This window comes from Colletes latitarsis, chromosome 8, assembly GCF_051014445.1.
Source record: "Colletes latitarsis isolate SP2378_abdomen chromosome 8, iyColLati1, whole genome shotgun sequence".
Taxonomy (NCBI): Eukaryota; Metazoa; Arthropoda; class Insecta; order Hymenoptera; family Colletidae; genus Colletes; species Colletes latitarsis.
In genome coordinates this window covers 32040818-32060944 of record NC_135141.1, presented here as the reverse complement: position 1 = coordinate 32060944, position 20127 = coordinate 32040818, and the positions used below count along the sequence as shown (strand labels likewise).

Genomic DNA, 20127 nt, shown 5'->3' with positions numbered 1-20127 from the left:
TGGATTGAAGCAGCTGATATTTAAGTAACTCTATTTTCAACCAAAAATTAGATAAATTCAATGCTCCCACTATACAAAAAGAATAGTACAACCATTATAGAGATCGTTGGTATTTTAACAAAAGAATAAAAAATTAAAATGAACTGTAATTTTTTATTTAACTTTATTTTTAATCGATCGAGTGTTTATAGTTCGATGTTGAAAGTCAAGTTCAACGACCATGAACGAATTAATAAATAGGAAAGAAAGGGGACAGCTGAGTAAGGTGAAAGTCACTATTGGCCTGAATTCTTACCTTCGTCTTTAGATTTTATACAAATATAATATTTCTTCCGGCAGTTTTGCGTTCTGGTTCGTCGCGTGGGCATGGTTCTTTCTTATAGATAGATCCAATTCTTAAACATTTCAACTTCTCATCTAAAATCTCTTATAATCACCACTATTTGTCGATTAGAATATGAATTTGATTATTCGAAGTAAATTTATTAAAATATAACGGATACGTATCGTTTAAGTCGAAATAGTGTTTTACAAAACGATAAAGCGAGTGAAGAACGGGAATCGACGATCCAACGCATTTAAAAACAGACACGAAAGGTAACATTGTCGATTTCTGTGCGTACGAAGATGGCTCTCGAACCACCAAACTATGAAATTTTGGACGAGGAAACTACCAATGAGATGTTAAAAGTATTTAAAGGCGAAAGAGACGGCTGGGTACTCGTAGGACCCAAAAAGTGGTTATTTCCGTTTAGATACACGAAACAGGGTAAAGGATTTTACAACTTCAAGGCAAGGCCTGATGATACATGGGTTCTGTCTCATCCAAGATCTGGTAAATGTGAACTATCTCTTTAAACAAAATACAGGGTGTTGGGCCACTCGTGGGAAATATTTTAATGGGGGATTCTAGAGGCCAAAATAAGACGAAAATCAAGAATACCAATTTCTTGATGGACGCTTCGTTAAAAAGTTAGTAACGTCTAAAGTTCCGACCGTTCTGAATTTTTTTCTCGAAAATGCACAAGATTTCGGGGGTACGTGTAATGACCAAAAATGATCGTAATTGACCCCCGTAACCGAAAATAATTTTTCCAAAACGATTTGAATATTTTTTTTTTCGTCGAAAAATTTAGGCGCCAAATTAGATTTTCGGTAAGGAATTTTTTTCTAGAAAGTGGATAGGATTTCGGGGGTATGTGTATTCACCAAAAATGATTGTAATTGACCCCCACAACCGAAAATAATTTTTCCAGAACGATTTGGAATTTTTGAATTTAATTGTTAATAACTTTTTAACGAAGCCTCGATCAACAAATTGGTATTCTTGATTTTCGCCTTATTTTGGTCTCTAGTATCCCCCATTAAAATATTTCCCATGGATGGCCGAACACCCTGTATATTAGACAGGTTATCCCATTTTAATCTCCCAAGGCAAATAAGAAAAATAAAAATTATATGAAAAAATAACTGATAAAATTTTTATAGTCTCGAGGGAGGGAGAGGGGCAAATTGTCATTTAATCGAACCTTTTAATGACCTTGGAAAGTCTACAAAAGTCAACTTGGAATAGTTTTAATCAGAAGTTGCATTTTTTATTACATAAATCTACTTGTAATAAGAAATATAAAATAAATTTAACGGATAATAACGATTGTTCTTTTCGTTTTAAACATCCAATAATACTTTTCTAATTTCTTTTAGGTACAACATGGACTCTGGAATTGGTTTGGCTGTTGTCGAATAATTTAAATTTTGAAAGAGCAAGAAAGGAATTCCTTGCAGAACGATTTTCATTTCTTGAGTTAGTATGGTCTACATTTGTTTTTTAATCAATCAAATCAATTGATCGATTCAACTTTTCAATAGATAAAAATGTATTAACGAATTAGAATCTGTCATATACAGGGTGTTCGGCCAACCCTGGGAAAAATTTTAATGGGGGATTCTGGGGGCCAAAATAAGACGAAAATCAAGAATAACAATTTGTTTGTCGAGGCTTCGTTAAAAAGTTATTAACGTTTAAAGTTCAAAGCACGCAGCTGTTCGAAGATCGCCGTTCTGCAGGCGGAACTTTAAACGTTAATAACTTTTTAACAAAGCCTCAATCAACAAATTGGTATTCTTGATTTTCGTCTTATTTTGGCCCCTAGAATCTAATTAAGATTTTTCCCAGGGGTGGCCGATCACCCTGTATATTCTAAAACAATATTTTTTTTCAGGTTCAGTATGTTCAATCATCCGGAAGTAACACGTGAATTTGTGGAAATGAATAAAGGCGATAAAGAAAAAGAAGAATTTTGTAGAGGTCTCAGCGTTCCAGGATATGAGGTTGTAGAGAAATTGCCATCGCCTAGATTTATCAAATCGCACTTTCCGTTTAGCTTATTACCCGGTATTCTGGACACTGGCTGTAAGGTAAAAGATAATTGTCGAAACAACGAAATATGGAATTATAAATTCTGTTTAAAATAACTATTTTATGAAAGATAGTATACGTCGCGCGAAATCCTAAAGATGTCGGCGTTTCTTGGTACCATTTAAACAGAGCAATCAAGACACAAGGGTACGTGGGTGATTTTGCGATGTTTTGGAACTTCTTTCAAAATAATCTCAGTAAGTATTGTTAAATACTGTAAATATAATAACGGAATTTTTATAAAATATAACTTACTCGACGTCCAACACCTTTAGCGCCATGGAGCCCTTACTGGGAACATTTAAAAGAAGCATGGGCGCATAAAGATCATCCAAATCTTTTATTTATGTTTTATGAAGAAATGCAACACGTAAGTCGAGAAAAAATGCTTTGCTCGCATTAAAGTTTGTTGAGATATCTTTATTTCTAGGACTTTCCCGAAGCTATTAAGAAAGTAGCAAAATTTCTTGGAAGAACGTATACCGATGAACAAATAAAGGAAGTATCAAATTATTTACATATCAAAAACTTTCGGGATAATCGAATGGTCAATATGAGCGAATTAAAGGAATGCGGTATTTTAACGTCAGGGACATTTGTTAGAAAGGGAAACAGTGGTGGTTGGAGGGATATGTTTACAGCAGATCTTGACGCTAAAGCCAACATATGGATAGAAGAAAATCTTAAAGGAACTGATCTAGCATTTCCATATTTTAACAATAATATTGATAATAATTGTAATTGATATTACAAGTATCTCCTTATTATAACAAATGAAAAAGATCATGTTTAAAAGTAAAAGATATTTTATTCTAATATATTCTATACAAAAATGCACAAACAATAATTATAAAATAATAATGTTAATTTATTTACTTTGTTCTTCTTTCAATTGATTAGTTTGCACACTTAATCGCACTACTACGTGAGTTCTAAAGGCATGTCGTAATTCCTTTTCTACCGACATCGCTATGCTTTTAAGTAGTTGCCCTCTTTGCTTTAATAAATGATACAGGCTACGTTTTTTATGACTGTCTAATAACACAAGAGCAATAACACTTCCGTCTTCACCGATATCAAGATGTTCCAATTTTGTTTTTATATTGTATGGTATTTCCTGTTTAAGGTGATCCAGCAATTTAGCTCTTACTGTTTCTTCTATTACGGTTTCAAGTGGTTGGTCGGTAAATGCATCTTTCTCATATTGCCAATCGTTTATCTTAGCCGAATCGAGCAGATAATTCTGAAACGTACGTTAAAACGTAAAATACATAGGTAATTAGTTACAATTACTTTTATCCTAATATTTTTTTAATAATATTTTACCCTTAAATCATCTACACCATCTCCAGTGAGTGCAGACACCATAAAAATATCATCGAATTTCAGAGAACTTTTATTTGTAAGTTGATTTATTATTTCTAGTAATACTACTTTCTGTTTTAACCTATCAACTTTGTTCAGAATCAATAATAGCGATGCATCGTCCCTTTTACTTTTTAAACAGTCCAAAATAATATCGCTAATTTTAATTCTGGTAAATATATTAGATACATCCTGTAATATTCCAATAACATCTGCTTCAGCTATTGACTCTGCTGGATCGTTCTTAAATGTTTTTGCTAAATTATACTTCTTCATTTCGTGGGGTGCTGTTAATCCAGGTGTATCCATAAATACAATTTGTGTATCATTTTCTGAATATACTGATTCAAATTTGTGCATTGTAGTATGAACTTTTGAAGAAGTCGGACATACCTATTTATTAAGCAGATATTCCTTTTTAAATAAAATACTTTAAACATAATATGCTGCTGAAGTAAACAAGGTAACAAAAAGCATAAAAAAGAATACGTACTGCTCTTTTTGTAAGTTGATTTATTAAAGTACTCTTTCCATTATTTGGTAATCCTACAATAGCAACCTTTAAAAATTTTGCATGCTCTCGACGTAATATCACTTTTTTATTAGAATCTAAAATATATTCTTCATTGTTGCACTTCTCCTTCCATACAGTAGAACAGGAAAGTAATCGTTTACAGAAATACAAGTTAAGTTGAAATATACACTTTTTGGTAGGAAATAACATTGTTTGAAATGCTTGTAAGTTTTTCAGTTTTATAATTATCAATACATTTTATATTAATACGTGATTGTCAAAAAATTAGTAGGTTATGTTCATAACAACATCTTTGAATGTGGCAACCCTCCGATAGAACTTCGGCTGTTGACCTGTAGAGGCGTACTAAGCGCGACGTCACATTCGCCATTGAGGTAGCGCCATTTAGCATTGTACCTTGTAACCATACGGACCATACAACTAGAAGCTCGTCGAAAAAGAGGAAGGGGACGTATTATGTGTGCCATATTCCCCTCAAACGGCAAAAATACATATACTAAACGGTGTATAAGTTTCATCAGCCTTAGTATACTTGCCTGGTTTTAAAGTGACGATGGTAGAATTTCAAGCCGCGTCTTGCTTCTCCGTATCGATGCGTGTCGTTTGAATGCAGATTATCGTATACGCGATACGTTGAATTTACTTCGGAAGCTCATTGTGTGATTAAAGTTGTCGGATAGACAAAGTCGGGCTGTATTTAAAATTATCTTAAATGTAGTTGCCGTGAATGATGAATACGAGAAATGCGCCGATGCAGTGCATCGATTTAAAATGCACGGGCTGCGGAACTTGAACTAGAACCGTCCGCAGGCTCACTGCGAAAGTACTTATGAAAGTGACAAAGAAAGTATCGAGCTTTTTGCTAATTTAATCTTACGAAGATACGGTAAATAACAATGCGTATCTGAGAAGTATCGAACGGAGCATGCATTTCTGGATTAATAAACCGGCGGGCAGGTATTACGGTTTCACTGGCCGCCGATACCCCGCCACACCTCTACCAAAAACTCGATTCAGTAAGATAATATAAAATATCTTTCAATTTGTAACCTTCTCTTAAATCTAAATCTATTTAAGCCTTATGTCAATGACTGGATATCAGGGTACCCTTTTTCATATTTCATTAACATATTTTTAACGTTCTTATTGTGATACCACAAAGCACTTTGAATACCCAAAGTACCCAAGTACCCTGATTATTGGACAACCCCAAGTATTTTGGTTATTGACACAAGGATTAACATATGATTGCAGAAACTTGAAACTCTGCTAAATATATAGAATCATTTTCAATATAAATACCTATATTTTTGTATTTAATGGTTTTGTAGATCGGTGTCGATATAATGCGGATTTAAGACAAATGGTTACTCCACTTCATCGTTTCCATAACCTGAGCACTGCTGGGAATATGGCTGGTCCTAGTAATGTGAATAATTGCAGGCTGATACGAACATCAATAAGAGCTAATAATAGCGAAACTCAAAACAGGTTTCCAGTTGGCTCTAGTCAACGCACTCAGCTGAACAACATCCCCAAGTAATTAAAGAAAAAGGTCTACTAAGAGGATTCTGAGGAACATGTTCTTCTTATATACAGGGTGACTCACTTATACATGTCTATCAGAAAGTACTTATAAATGATTCGCCCTTAATTATAAATTTTATGTGCAAGGATATGGGTGTTTACAAGATTATAACCAAAGGAATAACGAAAATATACAAACTTTTTGTTTACAGTAATGTAACAACAGCTGGGAATAATCAGTTAATATTATCAAATACTACTCCGAACGGAACAAACAGAAGTCTTCTAGACTTCTCAGAATTCAATGATGCAGAGATAGCAAGTTATAGATTGCGGTGCGGCCTCTGGATAACGTTTGTACTGGCAGCAGGATTTGTTGCTGCTGCAAAACTTTACTTTGCCAATCAAGTGAGTTGATGTTAATACATTTTAATTAAGAGAACTTTTTATAGAGCGTGTCCTTCGTCGTAATTCTCCTTACAAGTAACATTTAAATATTTTATAAATAGGGTCAAGGTTTAGAAATATTTGTATTTTGGGGTCTGTCAACGTTATTAGTATTTGCATGTTTGTACTCTATTGTGTGTCGACGAAGCCAACGCAACAATCATCAGGAGCATCGCATTCAAGAAGAACATATCGCATCTGTAACTGCTACTAATACAATACCCACTGAAAATATTAGACCTGTTTCTGTAGTAAGGCAAAATCCACCACCACCTTATCACATTGCCATTTTAATTCCGCCTAATTCAACGGACGAGGCTCCGCCACCGTCTTACGATAAAGTCATGCGATAAGTGAATGTTGATATTAAGTCATAATGTATAGAGTTCTATCACTATTTTTTCATGTAATACATTTTTTAAATATGAACCATTGATACAATATATTATCATCGTACATCGTTAAACATAAACGTTCCACTAACGAGCTTTTAATTTATGGAAAAGCAAGTAAAACGTAAAAAAAAAAGGTATCAACAAATGTTCTAGGTTAGGCAAACTTTACATCTGTGATATATATAGTGATGCAACATCGACATCATTCTTGATAATGTTTATGACTAGAAAGCATAAAAAGACTATTTTGGGCATTATACAATGTCCGAACAGAGGAATGAAAGACAAGCTTGCAATACTTTATGCTTAGTGAAAGAGAATATGTATTTTAATTTTTTATACCTAAATGTATGCTTGTAATTTATTTAATCAAAAGACATATAGAATAGTGTACCATTGAAAAAAAAACGTTTCTTTATGAAGCACGTAACAATGTAATTTACGCAAAATCAATATATTCGTTCGTTTAAAGAATAAAAAATATTATTTCCGCAACAGAAACGAAGAAAATTTAAATCAGCGCACAAATGCCAATCATACTTAATGTATAAACAGCTCACTCTTCCCACAAACCAATCTCATATGGATAAAATTACAAGTTTTATAGTATAATAATTAATAAAAACGTAGGTTAAGCATCATGTGTTTTATAATATTTAATTACATACATGTACATAATATGGGTAAGTGTGTACATACACAACGCACACAGCAAGCACACATACATCTTTGTCAGTCTCTAAAACTTCTCGACTGACATAAACGCAACTAACATATACGATTTTATATCATTTTTTTTTCTTTTTTTGACAATGTCAAAAGCGTATACGCGCATATAAATTATAGCTTATATAGTAACTTTGTTTCATATTTAAAACAAATTTATATAATATATCATCATATAGAATATTAAATTTTTTTTACTAACAATGAACTTCAAGCTATAGTTTTGTACATCAAAATATAGCTTGTAATAAGGAAAGTATTGTTATTTTGTTTTATTATATTTTCAATTTTGAGTACCAAACTCGTTATAAATTTCTATGCTACACTATACTTGTATAGCTTTATCATATAATGATTAAGTGTAGGTGCTTATTTTGTATACATAACGTGCTTAGATATCATTTCACTATAAGATTTATGTATTAAAGACTCGTTCGTCTTTCTTGATATACATAAAATAGAAGTAATTGCACCAATACACAAATAAGATATGAAACATAATAGTATTTAAAAATTACAAAAATAAAAAATAAATTTTGTTTTAATTTTGATTTAAAAATTTTTAAACTTTTTCTTCTAAATCTTTACAAATATAAAAATAACGAAATTATGTAAGATCTTTATAAGGTTATTGGTGCAGTTACAATATTTAAACAGATTTCTCTTTCTTTTCGTACTGAAAAATGTATAATTTTAAAACTATTGAAATGTATTATGTAAATTATACAATTATTTTTCCCTTCGCGAGAATAATTTTCAATGTTTCGAACACTGCAAACAATATACTGAAACTTGTAGTACCACTTATAAGGTAAAAATTATCCAGAATATTTGTAAATTTGAGTGATCCAATTTACATTAAATTGCATGAATTATCAAATTGTCTTTAAAGCATGTAACTACTACTACTACACAGACATACAAAACCAGTATTTTACAAGGAAGTTTATTCTTAATAAATATAACTGCGATGTTCCTTACAGAGAAACAAATAGTGAAAATAATATTTTATTATTAAAATATTAAAGCTACCAAGCAAACGACGAGTAGCTATTTTTCAATTGATTCGGTTTAATGATTTGTCAGTTACATCTGTGAAGGCACTTGCATAATCGCAAATATTTACACATCTATCAGTGACAGTTAAGAATTGTAACACTACATTACTATATCGTTTTGCAATCGGCGTTTGTAAAATCAGTTCTGTAACTCTGTGTAATAGATTAATAAGAAAAGCTACACTTATAAAAACGTCTTCTTTCAATTACTTAAAAGGATAGTAAATTTTTTTATCGCTCCGTGCAAACTATAAGTTATAGATTATTTGGACATACGTTTTCATATTATGGATACAATATTTTATGCCGGTGTAGAATAGAAATTTCAGTTCTAAATCATGCTGAACATAATTCGCATATTTAATATGTGCCATGCTTAAACTCGTTGGATTTCAAACAATTTTACGTCTGTATCATACCAAATCGGTGGTTCAACGTTTCTCAAGTATATAACACCCCACATATATGTTCTGAACCAAGCCGTTGTACCTGCATTTGCTTGATATCGTCTGATAAGAATCGGATGTGGTACTGGTAACAAGCCAACTAAAGTGCCGTGTTGTAAAAATTTCAAAATTTCGCTTTCATCCGTCAGGCCTCTAAAACATTCAAGAAACAAATAATCAAAACGTATACGATTAAATTACAGCATACAGTATCAAAGAAGTTTTTATTGTAAGAAATTTTGAAACTTAAAATAGCAAAAAACGCGTTTACTTACTTGTCAATGCATATTTTTTCGACTTGCGGTACAAGAACCTGAAGTAATCTCATAATAGTTTGCAGTGGAAGTTTACTCTTCCACTGATACACCCAATCGCTCGAAGGAACCCATTGATTTATGTTGTTAGAGGAATTCGTGTATTCTGCCACTCTGATACCTCCCTTCTGTTTAATTAACAACGCAATAAATAAATCAATCATAAATATTCAAGGAAATCATAAATTAACAACACAGTTATTTTCCTACCGGTATAACAGTATTTTTGGTAGAACTCATTAAATCCTCTGAACTGTCTGTGTTATTTTGATGATTTGCTTTTCCTACGTCAACGTTCACCGAAGGACTTAATGGATGCGCGGACTCTTTCTCAGTCATTTTCTCGATACCTGGCACAAAAATAATCCACTCGCAAAAATTTCAATAAAATTTATTAATATTACGTAGCTTACTAACGCGAATTTACCTGGCGTTTCTAACAAAGTTGCTTTTAATGTTCCAGGTTCAGCGGGTTGAGCAGGATGGGATCCCTCCATCGCTGCTTCGTTAATATTTTCACTAGATGTACTGGCAGGTACATGCCGGCGTTGTCTCTTACTAAGAGATTTCGCAATTGTATTACAATCGCTTGGTAAATTTGCCAGCGCGTGAAACACTTGCCTTTTACGTATTATAGTATAAACCAAATTACTGTTTCCATCGAATTGATACTGGTAATACGAATATTATATTAGATTTATTTGAATAAGAAATAACCTGTAGAAAATGTATGGATTACCTGAATAATATTGTTAAAGATTTCAAGGAGAAAAAATACCAAATGATGATTGGTAGGAGCCGAAAACAAAAACCATGGAGTACTAAATGCTTCGAGTAAATGCAATAATTTTGTACTAGCCACCATTGACAGTGTTTTCAGGTATGGAGAAACATTAACTAGAATCGTTAGTAGACAGTCAAACAATGGCTGTAATCTTTGATGGCCAGTTGTGATTATCTTGTGAAAAACAGTAACTAACAAATCAGCATGTGTACCTGTGAATATTTTATAATTTTGTATAACATTTTATATAATACAGAGTAATATTACTATACCTGTAAAAACCGGTATATCCATAGGTACTGTGGCTGTATACGGTTTGTTTAATCGAACACCAAAATTACGTTCTCCGCTCAACAGAAGTAGAATAAACACGCCAATATGCATCAATCCGACTCGAGCTACAAAAATTATTTTCGATCGTATCTTCTCAAGAAAAATTTACCCAATTGCCAGGATTTTAAAAACTTACATTGGTCTGCACGCGAATCATTTAAGTGATACAATATAGGCACTAATACCTCAAGAACGTCGGAACTTTTTAGTACATAATATAAAAATTTCTTGTTATAATCGCACATCTTCCAGAAGAATACCAATAATTCTTGGTGAAAGTGTACTTTTTTAGTCGAGTTTGGTAAATATGTCTGCATTAATGGATTATTCAATAATCTTGTAATACCTTTCAATACAAACTGAAAATCTATAAAAACAGTTGTCTTTTAATATTATAAGGTTGTACCATTTACTGAATCTCTTGTGTGGAATTAATACAACTAAATATGTAGACAAGTTTTACCTTCGTCTCTATGAATACGACTCAGGTAATTAATAAATAAATTATCCCCAAGAATTCCTTCTTCTAATGGAGCACCGCCGCTAGTATCATGATCTAGTGTTACTATAAGAATTTGTAAAGCAACGTCAACGAGAGGTTCCAACGAATCAGTAAATAATAAGTGATTATATGGTACACCAAGCCCAACAGGATCATATGCGCATACTGTATTCAACAGTGATGTGAACATAGGTAACGCATGTCTGTTATAGAAATATCGAAAGTTTCCGTAAATACGTACAAATACATATAATGAATTCATAGTAAAAGTTGTTATGAATTACCTATTTTCAGAACTAGTTAAATGTTGGATCCATTTATTCGGCGTTACCGAAAGATCCATAGGAGGATTGTACATAGTTTCACTGAAGCATGTGAGTAACAATTTTAACAGCTCTGTTCTATTTGAATCTAAAATTGAATATCTAGGAGGTGAGTGTGCAAATCCCACGCCAGCTTCCCAAATGTATTCACAGCTATCTATAGACTGCAGTTCTTCTGCTTTATCCTAAGTAATTTAAAATATAATTTGTTCAAATTTTTATTATTATTAAATAAAGAAAAATACTTACAGGTCCGGATTTACGATTTGCAGCTACTGTAAAGTCAGGACAAAACAATAAATCCTAAAACAGACACACATGTTATTAAGAAATTCAATTTATTTTTTGTTTTTTTTATTATCAAGTATATGATCATACACAAAGCGCGTTGAGTAGAGAGTGAGCCAATGGAATGCTTTCTTCATCCTCTTTGCCAGGTAAGCTGGACCAAAAGAATCCTTTCCAATCAGGATCCTCGAAAATATATGGCAATAGTCTTGTCAATAAACGGCAACAATTCAAAACAGTTTGTTGTTCTCTTTGTGTTCTACAACTATTATCAACTGCTTTTACTAATTTTTCAACTGCTTTGTAACATAATGTGGCTAAATTGGATGGTGCCTCTTCCCTCAATATACGAATTTCAGGAGCAGGAATTAAAGTAAATATGTCTTGGACATTGGTCACATTTTCAGACCAAAACTGATCCCAAAATGTATCATCCGTTGCATTGATCACCTGTAATTTAAAAAAACCTGCTATACTGTTTTATCATTTTAAAAAAATTACCAGAAATGAATCATTCAGCTTTGTTATTTATTTATTTCATTTTTATATGTAGTTACAGGTATATTAATTAAAAAAAAAATTGTCAAATTAATTTAGCATCGAGGTTTCTCTTACCACTGATTAATTCAGCAGTAAAAAGGTTAACCTAAATTACAAAGTATCAAAACGTATTCGTCAAATCGCGTAATGCGTCCAACTAAATGAAATTTACAAAAAAGAAAACGTTTTATCATTAATCCGAATAAAAAAGTCATTTTAGTAATAATACAAATTTGTATGTATTTCAAACGTCAAACGTCAAACGTCAACCGAATCATATGTTGCTGAACGAGATAATAAACAATAATTTTTACTTGTGTTTTTGATGTCAGTTGAACGACCGCTTTCCGAAAGTTTAACTTTGTGTCAGCATTTCCCATTTTGTTCTATCTTTTATTGACTTACAGTTAAAAGATTGCGTGTTAAATGATAAAAATGACTTATTTCGCTTTAAACAAGAACGATCACGGTCACCGCCATGTTTACACGCTAAACAGTATAGCAGGGTTGCCAATAAGAACTTCTCTTTATTTTTAAAACGATAAATTATTCTAGATCATAAATCATTCTAAATAATGCGATGACATCTTGAGTACTTCTATGTTACCAAATGACTTATATCACTTTTACATTTGGAAATTAAAAATTGCAATGTTAAACGTTTCTTCTTTGGATCAATAGTACAATGAAATTTCAATTTTGCATAAATGTTTACGAGTGAAAAATAAAACTTAATATAATTTGTCGTTTAATAATATAAATAATTATCGTTTATAATTTCGGAACTGTTCGCACGAGTATAGGGAAATAATATTAGAAATGAATGCAGTATAATTAGGGTAAATAACATGTTTAATTTATTTTCTATATTTTCCTTGAATCCATACTCTATACATTTTAAGCTGTTTCCCTCTATTAACTTGTAGCCTCTTGTCTACTAAATTTTGTTCTTCCACAAAGCAGCAACTTGTAAACAGTGTCTTAACTTCTTCTACAAATAAATACATGGCATTCAAGATTTAAAATTCAACAAATTCGGTAATACAAATATGAAAAGTTAATTAAATATACCCTGTGTAAAAAAATATACTCTGGTTCCATCCCCTCGAGCATAAAAATTTTCTGCAAGACAACTGCCCTGTTTGAATCTTAGTTGGGCTAAATCGTATCTTCCGTAATCCCTAAATAAAACCAATCCACCTGGTTTTAAATATTTGTATACCTGTTGTATAACGTGTTTCATTCTGTAAATAGAATATGATTCATAAATTTCATAAATTTCAACTATACAATTTTATATATTTAATCGAAGGAGATGTATACTTGTTAGGATTTATAGCTGAAAGAACAAATATGAGTACTACAATGTCCAGACTTTCAGGTTCAAAAGGTGTTTCCCATTCTTCTTGCGTTGCATCTAGAACAAATGCCTTACACCTGGATGTATCGTACGAAGGATTCTGTGTTAGTATGTCTATTGCTTTTGTGGAAAAGTCAGAACAATATACAAATAAATTTGGATCTGTGTTGTACAAAAGTATTGGAAACACTGTGTTTCCTACCCCACAGCCAATCTCCAAAATTTTACTCCCATTACAACTGGGTAGATCAAGAATTTTAATATGAGTTTCTGTGCTATTTCCATCTTTATCCTTGGACACAGATCTCAGAGGCTGTTTAATATTTTGTTTTACAGTAGCCATGGCTAGCTCTGGAAATTCAGTAAATAGCCAGTGCCTATCCTTGAAAAATCTGCAACATTGAAAACAAACCTTTGTGGATGGACATTTTGTATAAAACTAATTGTGTAGTACTTTACTAATATAGTTTATCAGTATACTTGTTCTCATGTATTCCATAAAATTTATCCCAATATTTATTAGCTTCATGTTCATATTCCCAGATTTTTTCATCTGGAAACGTCACTATCGAATTTTGGTTTACTTTTTGTTGAGCTAATTTCTGCTGTTCTTCATCCCATGTAACATTGTCCCTTTAAATAATAGTCGTAAAAAAAATGTTAAATGACAATTCGACTTAAAATAAAAGTTTATAGGTTATGGTTTTATAACCTGTTAGTATAGCAATTGTATTGGTAAATATTAAGTAAGAAATGATTTCTACCACGCATTGTGTTGAAATACGTTGGTATACTTAGATAGTATTCTGTTGCCAAATTGAGGTCTTTTTTCGTTCGATTTATCTTGATTAGCTTCCAATATGTCCTCTTCCATCTTTACATTTCGCGCTTTTGACGAAACACACGTAAGTGTGCAAATACTCAACGCAGGCAATGTGTTAAACGAGGAATTGTACAAATATGTTCCCCAAAACGAGACGAGAACGATTTTTTTTCATAAAAATATATATTAGGAGTGGTAGGACTGACTTTGCATGAAAGCAAACGGTGTACCTAAGGGTACTTCATCAAGGAATCGAAGAAACATACCAAACTAAATAATATTCAACAGTAAACAACACTTTCCAAACAGAAACGTGGTCAACGTGGCCACGAAAATCTACAAAATTTCCTGCTTTGTTTACAGACGAACTCGGAACTTGCAAAAATTTCCGAATGAAACTTCACCTCGACTAATTACACCTATATGAAAAGTCAATTCGACGAACATCGTGGTGCAAGGAAAAAAGGATTGGACATCGGTGATAATGTTATCGTACAATTGTGATCGGACTATCGCGAAACAGGACAGATAGGTCAACGTACAGTCGACAATCATTACAAAATTCAATTATGAAACGGACGAATCATAGGGCGCCATGCTAACCACATATGGAAAGGTGGCTGTGGAGTTCTAAATCCAGAAAGATGACCTTCGGAAATAGCAATAGAAGACCATGGACTGTTAAGTACACAAACAATAAGGAATTAAATCCGCGAACGAAGTCTTATGCGAAAGGGTAATTTACAAACTTTTCTAATATCGTTTCTCTGTTTTTTTTTTCTCAGAGAGAAGCATCTCGGTAATTCATATTCACCGCCAACGATGGCGCCGTGAAAACTGGACAGTCAACTTCACTTGTCTGGTGTTCGACAAGAGAGTTCGAGGTGGACCCGAGCAGGCGGCAGATATGACGAGATCTGACACCGGGCAGTCGCGATTTTATTAATCTTATAATAATAATATTTGATTAACAGCAGAATCCTGTTGATTATTATACAAATAAGGACCTAACAGTTGAGGATACGTGGTATGCGGAAACAGGATGCGTTGCGCCATTGGATGATTCTTTTTCCTTTACTCTCAAATCGATATCACTCTTAAATATACGTAAAATTTCATTTAACTCTCATTCCATCTTCAATAATAAAATCTAACGCAGCAGAGAAAGATTCGTAGACGATTATAAGCGTTTACCGTAAGGCGTTTGCAAATGTTTAAAGAAAGACCTATGTACTATTACGATTCTCGTCTTTATTATAGTATGCGTTAAAGACCTATCTAATTATTTTTTTCGTTTCAATTTTCTGGAAACCCACGGAACAGTAGATACAGATTTTCCACGATAGCACGTTGCTAAGGGCTACGTGCTTCTTCTTCCGCTACTGCATGGCGCTTCATGCCTCGTCGTGGGTGGCTGCCGTGATGTCCTAATCCCACTAAGTCCCTAGGGGTGAGATCGATACATCCATTTCTCTTTCCCTTATGTTTTCACGGGGGCTAGTACTTGCCAATTTTCACTGGCTCCGAAAAACACGATAAAAGATGCAATAAATAATTTTTCTCATGATTTATTTAACTTTTTATTATTTATTAAAATCTCATAGAAAGGATTGAATATTTCTACAGACAGTGCACAACAGAAATTCAACCAAAGTTCCTGATTATTTTATTTTGGATCAATTCGTATAGCATGAAGTATAACAGATGTCTGTTCGTAAGTTGGACCATCGATGTTGCAGATAATTCGCGATGGCTCTTCTCAAAGATGTGCAAAAATTTTACAAAACAATTACCTTTCACAGTCGATGGTACATTTGCGATAGAGTACATTTGCTATACTTTTGTAACTTTAGTCAGAAATTTTGTTAACACTAAAATTGCGGAACGCGTAAATATTATTTTTTAACAACATATGTTGAATTTGATCGATGCAATGGCATGAATATACATTCTAATTAAAAGAAAAATCGTATTTTAAGGTAATCGTCAACATAAAAGTTATCAATAAAAAAATGTGCGATCAATGTCCGTAAATCTAGTGTTAATGATGATTCAGTACGTCGCGGGAACGAAAGTATAGTAAAATATTGTAACAGAATATTCGTTTGTGAATGTTGCAGATAGACGGAAGGGTTTGGCCGTAGGAAAGCACGCGTAAGCGAAAAAAAAATGAAGCGACCGACAACGGAACAAGCGAAGCCCGGTATTTTCACGACGGAAACGGAGATTTTTCCCTGTGCGGGATGTTTCAAGACACAAAAATACGACTTCGCGAGGAAAGAGGATGACCCCGAAATGATGTAAGGAGGGTACAGGGTGACCCGGATGAATCTATTCGCGCGGAAGAAAAATTGGGACGCGAGATGGGTGCAGTCGGATCTCGTAATGGTTGTTCCCAAGTTCGATAAACCGTCGGGGGATATCAATTTCGACCGTTGCCTCGCGGCATTGTCTCGTCCCGTCTCATTTGCTGTTTACGTTTCAGGAGTTGCCGGCGAGTAAGCTCTCCCTTGCGTAATTGCTGGAAAAACGTGGGCAGGGGCAGAGAACCGAAGGCTGGCCGTCGAATCGTAAAGGAAAGGGAGAAACCGTCACGAGGATCCGTGATGTTCCGGCTGCTCCCTCGTGCTATTCTTTTTACCTCTTCCTCGAAGGTTGAACGTCGCGTTCCCAACGAGTTTTGACGCGCGCTCGCTGAACTCGAAAACGTCGGCGTTGTGAAATTTCGCAGGAAAACCGAGGACGGATCGAGTCCTCGCCGTTTGATAGAACAAGAGTGAGAACTATATACGCGTGCACATATATATATATACATATATATATATATATATATGTATATATTTATGTATGTGCGTGCGCGAGGAAAGGGATGCTGAAAGGACAAGAGGAGGCTGGGAGGAAGAGGGAAACGCGGAAAAAGAAGGCGACAGAAAAAGATAAAGGAGAGGGGGAGGGAGGAGGGCAGGGAGATGCAGAGATAGAGAGAGATCGGACTTGAAGGGAGGAAAAGGTAGGATGGCGGCGAGAGGGTGAGAGAGGGAGAGGAAGGAGAGTAGAGAACTCTGCGCGCCGCAGCACTACGGGGTGGTTGCCCTCGTCTGCGCTTTGTGGGAAATGCCCGCTCAATAACGCGTAGGTCCTCGTCTGCCCCTTCTCACCCTCGGAGGCATCGCGGCAAGGGCCACTGCCCCAAAAGGCATGGCCACCCGTCGAACAACCCTTATCCTACTCTCCCTCCTACCCAGAAGACACTCCTCAAAGTCCTCCTCCTCCTCCTTCGGACGTTTCGTAGCGTCCGAAAAGGATCGAACCTTGTCCTTATACTACGTCCACTCGGCGTCGCGTTGCTGCAGACAGTCCCAACCCCCCGATCGATGGACCTGCATCGATTAATCTTAAGATCGTAGGATTCGTGGGCAGGGACCTGCTAGATGAAGACTTCCCTTCGACGAGGTCACGCACGACGTACTGGATTACCGCGCGAAACAGACGCGATCGCCGGCCGATAAATTAGCAGAAACGAGATCGAATTGTCATTAATGAATCGGCGACGTAGATACCTACGCTCCTGGACGAAACGATACTGGAACCCTGTACTCGGGTCGTTTCCGACCCGTATGCAGTAATTTTATTCAGGAACGTGCTAAGTTTTACGTTTAAAATAATAATTTGCGTACTGTCGTTTGGTCCATGGGTGTGTTCGCGAATGTAAAACGACGTCTTGCTATTCCGGGCGAGGTAATTTTGTATTCGACGCAAGGGAACGTCTCGGCAGTCGATATTTCTATTTGCGAACGATTCATTTTTTTTTTCCACCGGGTTCTCTCATGTAGGTTAGCATTTTAGATATTTATGAATGAAACAGAGGTAGATGTTTAATTTCGTCTTCGCGTTTCAGCTTTTGGGGAAAGTGGTCGATATCAGCCCAGTATTCCGAGGCACCTCACCCTCGTTCCGGGCATGGTGGAACCCCCAAAGATCGTTCGGGCAATGACCCCGAGATTATATATTCCGCCGGTATAGGGTGGCACAGGGTTATTCCCCCTGAATTTGTCCGCGGAACTGTACCTTTCAACGAATCGCATTGAAACCGCGACGCTACCGAAAAGTACTTCCACCGTGTCGTTGTACGCGAAGGTAACGTTGGACAAGCGAACGGAAAAATTAAGATCGCGAACAAAAGAGTCTGTAAACGTTTAAAGTAATCCCGTAGCGAGATATTTTATTCTACGGAATCACGTTTTGCATGCGAAGGCTTCAATCGCATAGAATAATATTTTTTTATCAATTTACTCCAGGAGCCTTGTCATCTATCGTTTCTGAGAATATAAAATAATCGTTTCATCCAAGTACTCGATGATACTTGGCTTTGCATAATAATTCTACGTCAAAGGGAGTAAATTGGCATCGGTTATAGTTTTCGCGACGGATGACATTTATAAGCCATACTCGGTACATCCACAACCAACCGGATCAATAAGTGCTCTTCTTGTTCGATAGGAACTGTTTTCTTCCGTACAATCCCCACATTGTTACAAATCTGATATTTTCTCGTAGCATCGTGTCACTGTTAAGGATCAAAGGTTCTGGTTTGTTTGGGCAAATAATTGGCCCTCTTCGTTAGTTGCATTTTTCAGAGCGCAAGACCTTACGATCACGTTCTTAAGATTTTCCGCAACGCGTTACGCAACTTTTGCAAAGGATTTCGAAATCCGGACATCTGTTTGGGAATCGTCGGGCAAATTGCGCTGCAGGTTTCTCGCAAACATATATTTGGGGTGGACGTTACAGGGGTGAAAATTGAAAGGGCATTAAATCGACACGCGTCAACATTAACTACGGATTAGTTCGAACACCGAGCCTAGGAGAGCGTAGACCACGTTTCGCCTTGCATTTCGTGAGACCTATCCAAAATAGTCGAAATAATCAGGGAATCGTTCTAATAGCTTCAGCAATCGAGCAACGTATTCAATATTTTCACAATCCCGATATACAGTACAAATTAGGCATCCGCCGAAACTATTACCACGTCAAATTCATAGCATTCCTTTCATTCCTGACGTTTGCTCTAATTATGACGCTGCAATTGCTCGAAGCAGCATACCTACTGCTTTACTGTACGTATTGATCCTCTGCTGCATAATGACACCCCATTGGGAACCCAAGAAAAATCCTGTAACGTTTCCTGGGTATTTTGACGTTCTTCTACGACACGTTTGATGGTTTCGCGAGGTTCGACCGCATGGATCTATAAATAGCGGATCTATAAATCACGAAATAATGGGTCGTTCCCTTTTTATTCTTTTATTAATTATTCGTGTAGCATCTATAATTCGTTTTTAATCGTAGACGAGTGTTCGAACGACTGTGTGTTTCTCGTTAAAATTTCCTCGCACGCTGTGGGGTGGTATATCGATAGCAAGCGTTATGGGATTTAACGATCGATGCGTTTGTCACGCGTTTCATTGGTCGATGGAGGGATTTCGATGCGGCACGGAAAATGTACGGAAAAGCAGAACCGTATACCTCGGTCGGAATAACTCTGATTCGGATTTTACAGCATGCGTGCAAATAGATGCGTAGATACCGGCCGCTCGTATCTATTTATAACGGCGACGGATCGCGGGGCAATTGACCGCGTGGCCTTGACTTCCTGTTGACCCGAGTGCCCCTAGGGAATTTTGGCGTACCTCGTGGAATTTCTTGCCGCGATATTCGAGAAATGTGTCTGCTGAATTTTTTGATAACGCTCCGCGCCGACGAGCGAAAAATACAGGGTGCTCGGCCACCCCCGGGAAAAATTTTAACAGAAGATTCTAGAGGCCGAAATAAGACGAAAATCAAGAATACCAATTTCTTGATGGAGGCTTCGTTAAAAAGTTATTAAAACATCAAATTAAAAAATTTCAAATCGTTCTGGAAAAATTATTTTCGGCTGCAGG

At 35.3% G+C, this 20127-nt stretch overlaps 5 protein-coding genes and 1 long non-coding RNA gene across 9 annotated transcripts; 3 read left to right on the top strand and 3 right to left on the bottom strand.

The window, feature by feature from the left end:
- The first annotated feature begins 609 nt into the window (after positions 1 to 609).
- Positions 610 to 3316, top strand: LOC143344527 (sulfotransferase 1B1). Its single transcript, XM_076770661.1, has 6 exons — positions 610 to 835; positions 1705 to 1804; positions 2223 to 2418; positions 2490 to 2616; positions 2695 to 2789; positions 2850 to 3316. Exons 1-6 carry the CDS (start codon positions 628 to 630, stop codon positions 3162 to 3164), a joined length of 1041 nt encoding a protein of 346 aa, XP_076626776.1. The 5' UTR covers positions 610 to 627; the 3' UTR covers positions 3165 to 3316.
- LOC143344528 (GTPase Era, mitochondrial) lies at positions 3195 to 4653 on the bottom strand. 3 transcript variants are annotated; one of them, XM_076770665.1, is made up of 3 exons: positions 4278 to 4385; positions 3746 to 4198; positions 3195 to 3662 (listed from the first exon to the last, which is right to left on the bottom strand). In XM_076770665.1, exons 2-3 carry the CDS (start codon positions 4142 to 4144, stop codon positions 3288 to 3290), a joined length of 774 nt encoding a protein of 257 aa, XP_076626780.1. In that variant the 5' UTR covers positions 4145 to 4198; positions 4278 to 4385; the 3' UTR covers positions 3195 to 3287. The 3 variants fall into 3 exon arrangements, with proteins under 3 accessions (XP_076626780.1, XP_076626778.1, XP_076626777.1); XM_076770663.1 differs by having other exon boundaries at positions 3197 to 3662; positions 3974 to 4177; positions 4278 to 4653; XM_076770662.1 differs by having other exon boundaries at positions 3202 to 3662; positions 3746 to 4177; positions 4278 to 4653.
- A 108-nt stretch (positions 4654 to 4761) lies between these two features.
- On the top strand, positions 4762 to 7105 carry LOC143344530 (uncharacterized). The gene is made up of 5 exons (XM_076770668.1): positions 4762 to 4845; positions 4933 to 5335; positions 5651 to 5858; positions 6059 to 6254; positions 6356 to 7105. Exons 2-5 carry the CDS (start codon positions 5245 to 5247, stop codon positions 6644 to 6646), a joined length of 786 nt encoding a protein of 261 aa, XP_076626783.1. The 5' UTR covers positions 4762 to 4845; positions 4933 to 5244; the 3' UTR covers positions 6647 to 7105.
- Positions 7099 to 12488, bottom strand: LOC143344524 (protein HID1). Its single transcript, XM_076770657.1, has 12 exons — positions 12317 to 12488; positions 11553 to 11912; positions 11424 to 11477; positions 11136 to 11359; positions 10813 to 11054; positions 10486 to 10716; positions 10289 to 10414; positions 9972 to 10228; positions 9660 to 9903; positions 9443 to 9582; positions 9194 to 9360; positions 7099 to 9071 (listed from the first exon to the last, which is right to left on the bottom strand). The coding sequence occupies exons 1-12, from the start codon at positions 12380 to 12382 to the stop codon at positions 8849 to 8851; spliced, it is 2334 nt and encodes a 777-aa protein (XP_076626772.1). The 5' UTR covers positions 12383 to 12488; the 3' UTR covers positions 7099 to 8848.
- LOC143344531 (uncharacterized) lies at positions 9768 to 11558 on the top strand. The gene is made up of 5 exons (XR_013080108.1): positions 9768 to 9906; positions 9991 to 10650; positions 10749 to 11043; positions 11146 to 11225; positions 11426 to 11558. It is a non-coding gene; the product is annotated as an uncharacterized LOC143344531 (long non-coding RNA).
- A 348-nt stretch (positions 12489 to 12836) lies between the features above and the next one.
- Positions 12837 to 15108, bottom strand: Mettl2 (methyltransferase-like protein). 2 transcript variants are annotated; one of them, XM_076770667.1, is made up of 5 exons: positions 14075 to 15108; positions 13843 to 13995; positions 13326 to 13754; positions 13074 to 13246; positions 12837 to 12993 (listed from the first exon to the last, which is right to left on the bottom strand). In XM_076770667.1, the coding sequence occupies exons 1-5, from the start codon at positions 14131 to 14133 to the stop codon at positions 12860 to 12862; spliced, it is 948 nt and encodes a 315-aa protein (XP_076626782.1). In that variant the 5' UTR covers positions 14134 to 15108; the 3' UTR covers positions 12837 to 12859. The 2 variants fall into 2 exon arrangements, with proteins under 2 accessions (XP_076626782.1, XP_076626781.1); XM_076770666.1 differs by having other exon boundaries at positions 14127 to 15107.
- Positions 15109 to 20127: the final 5019 nt, after the last annotated feature.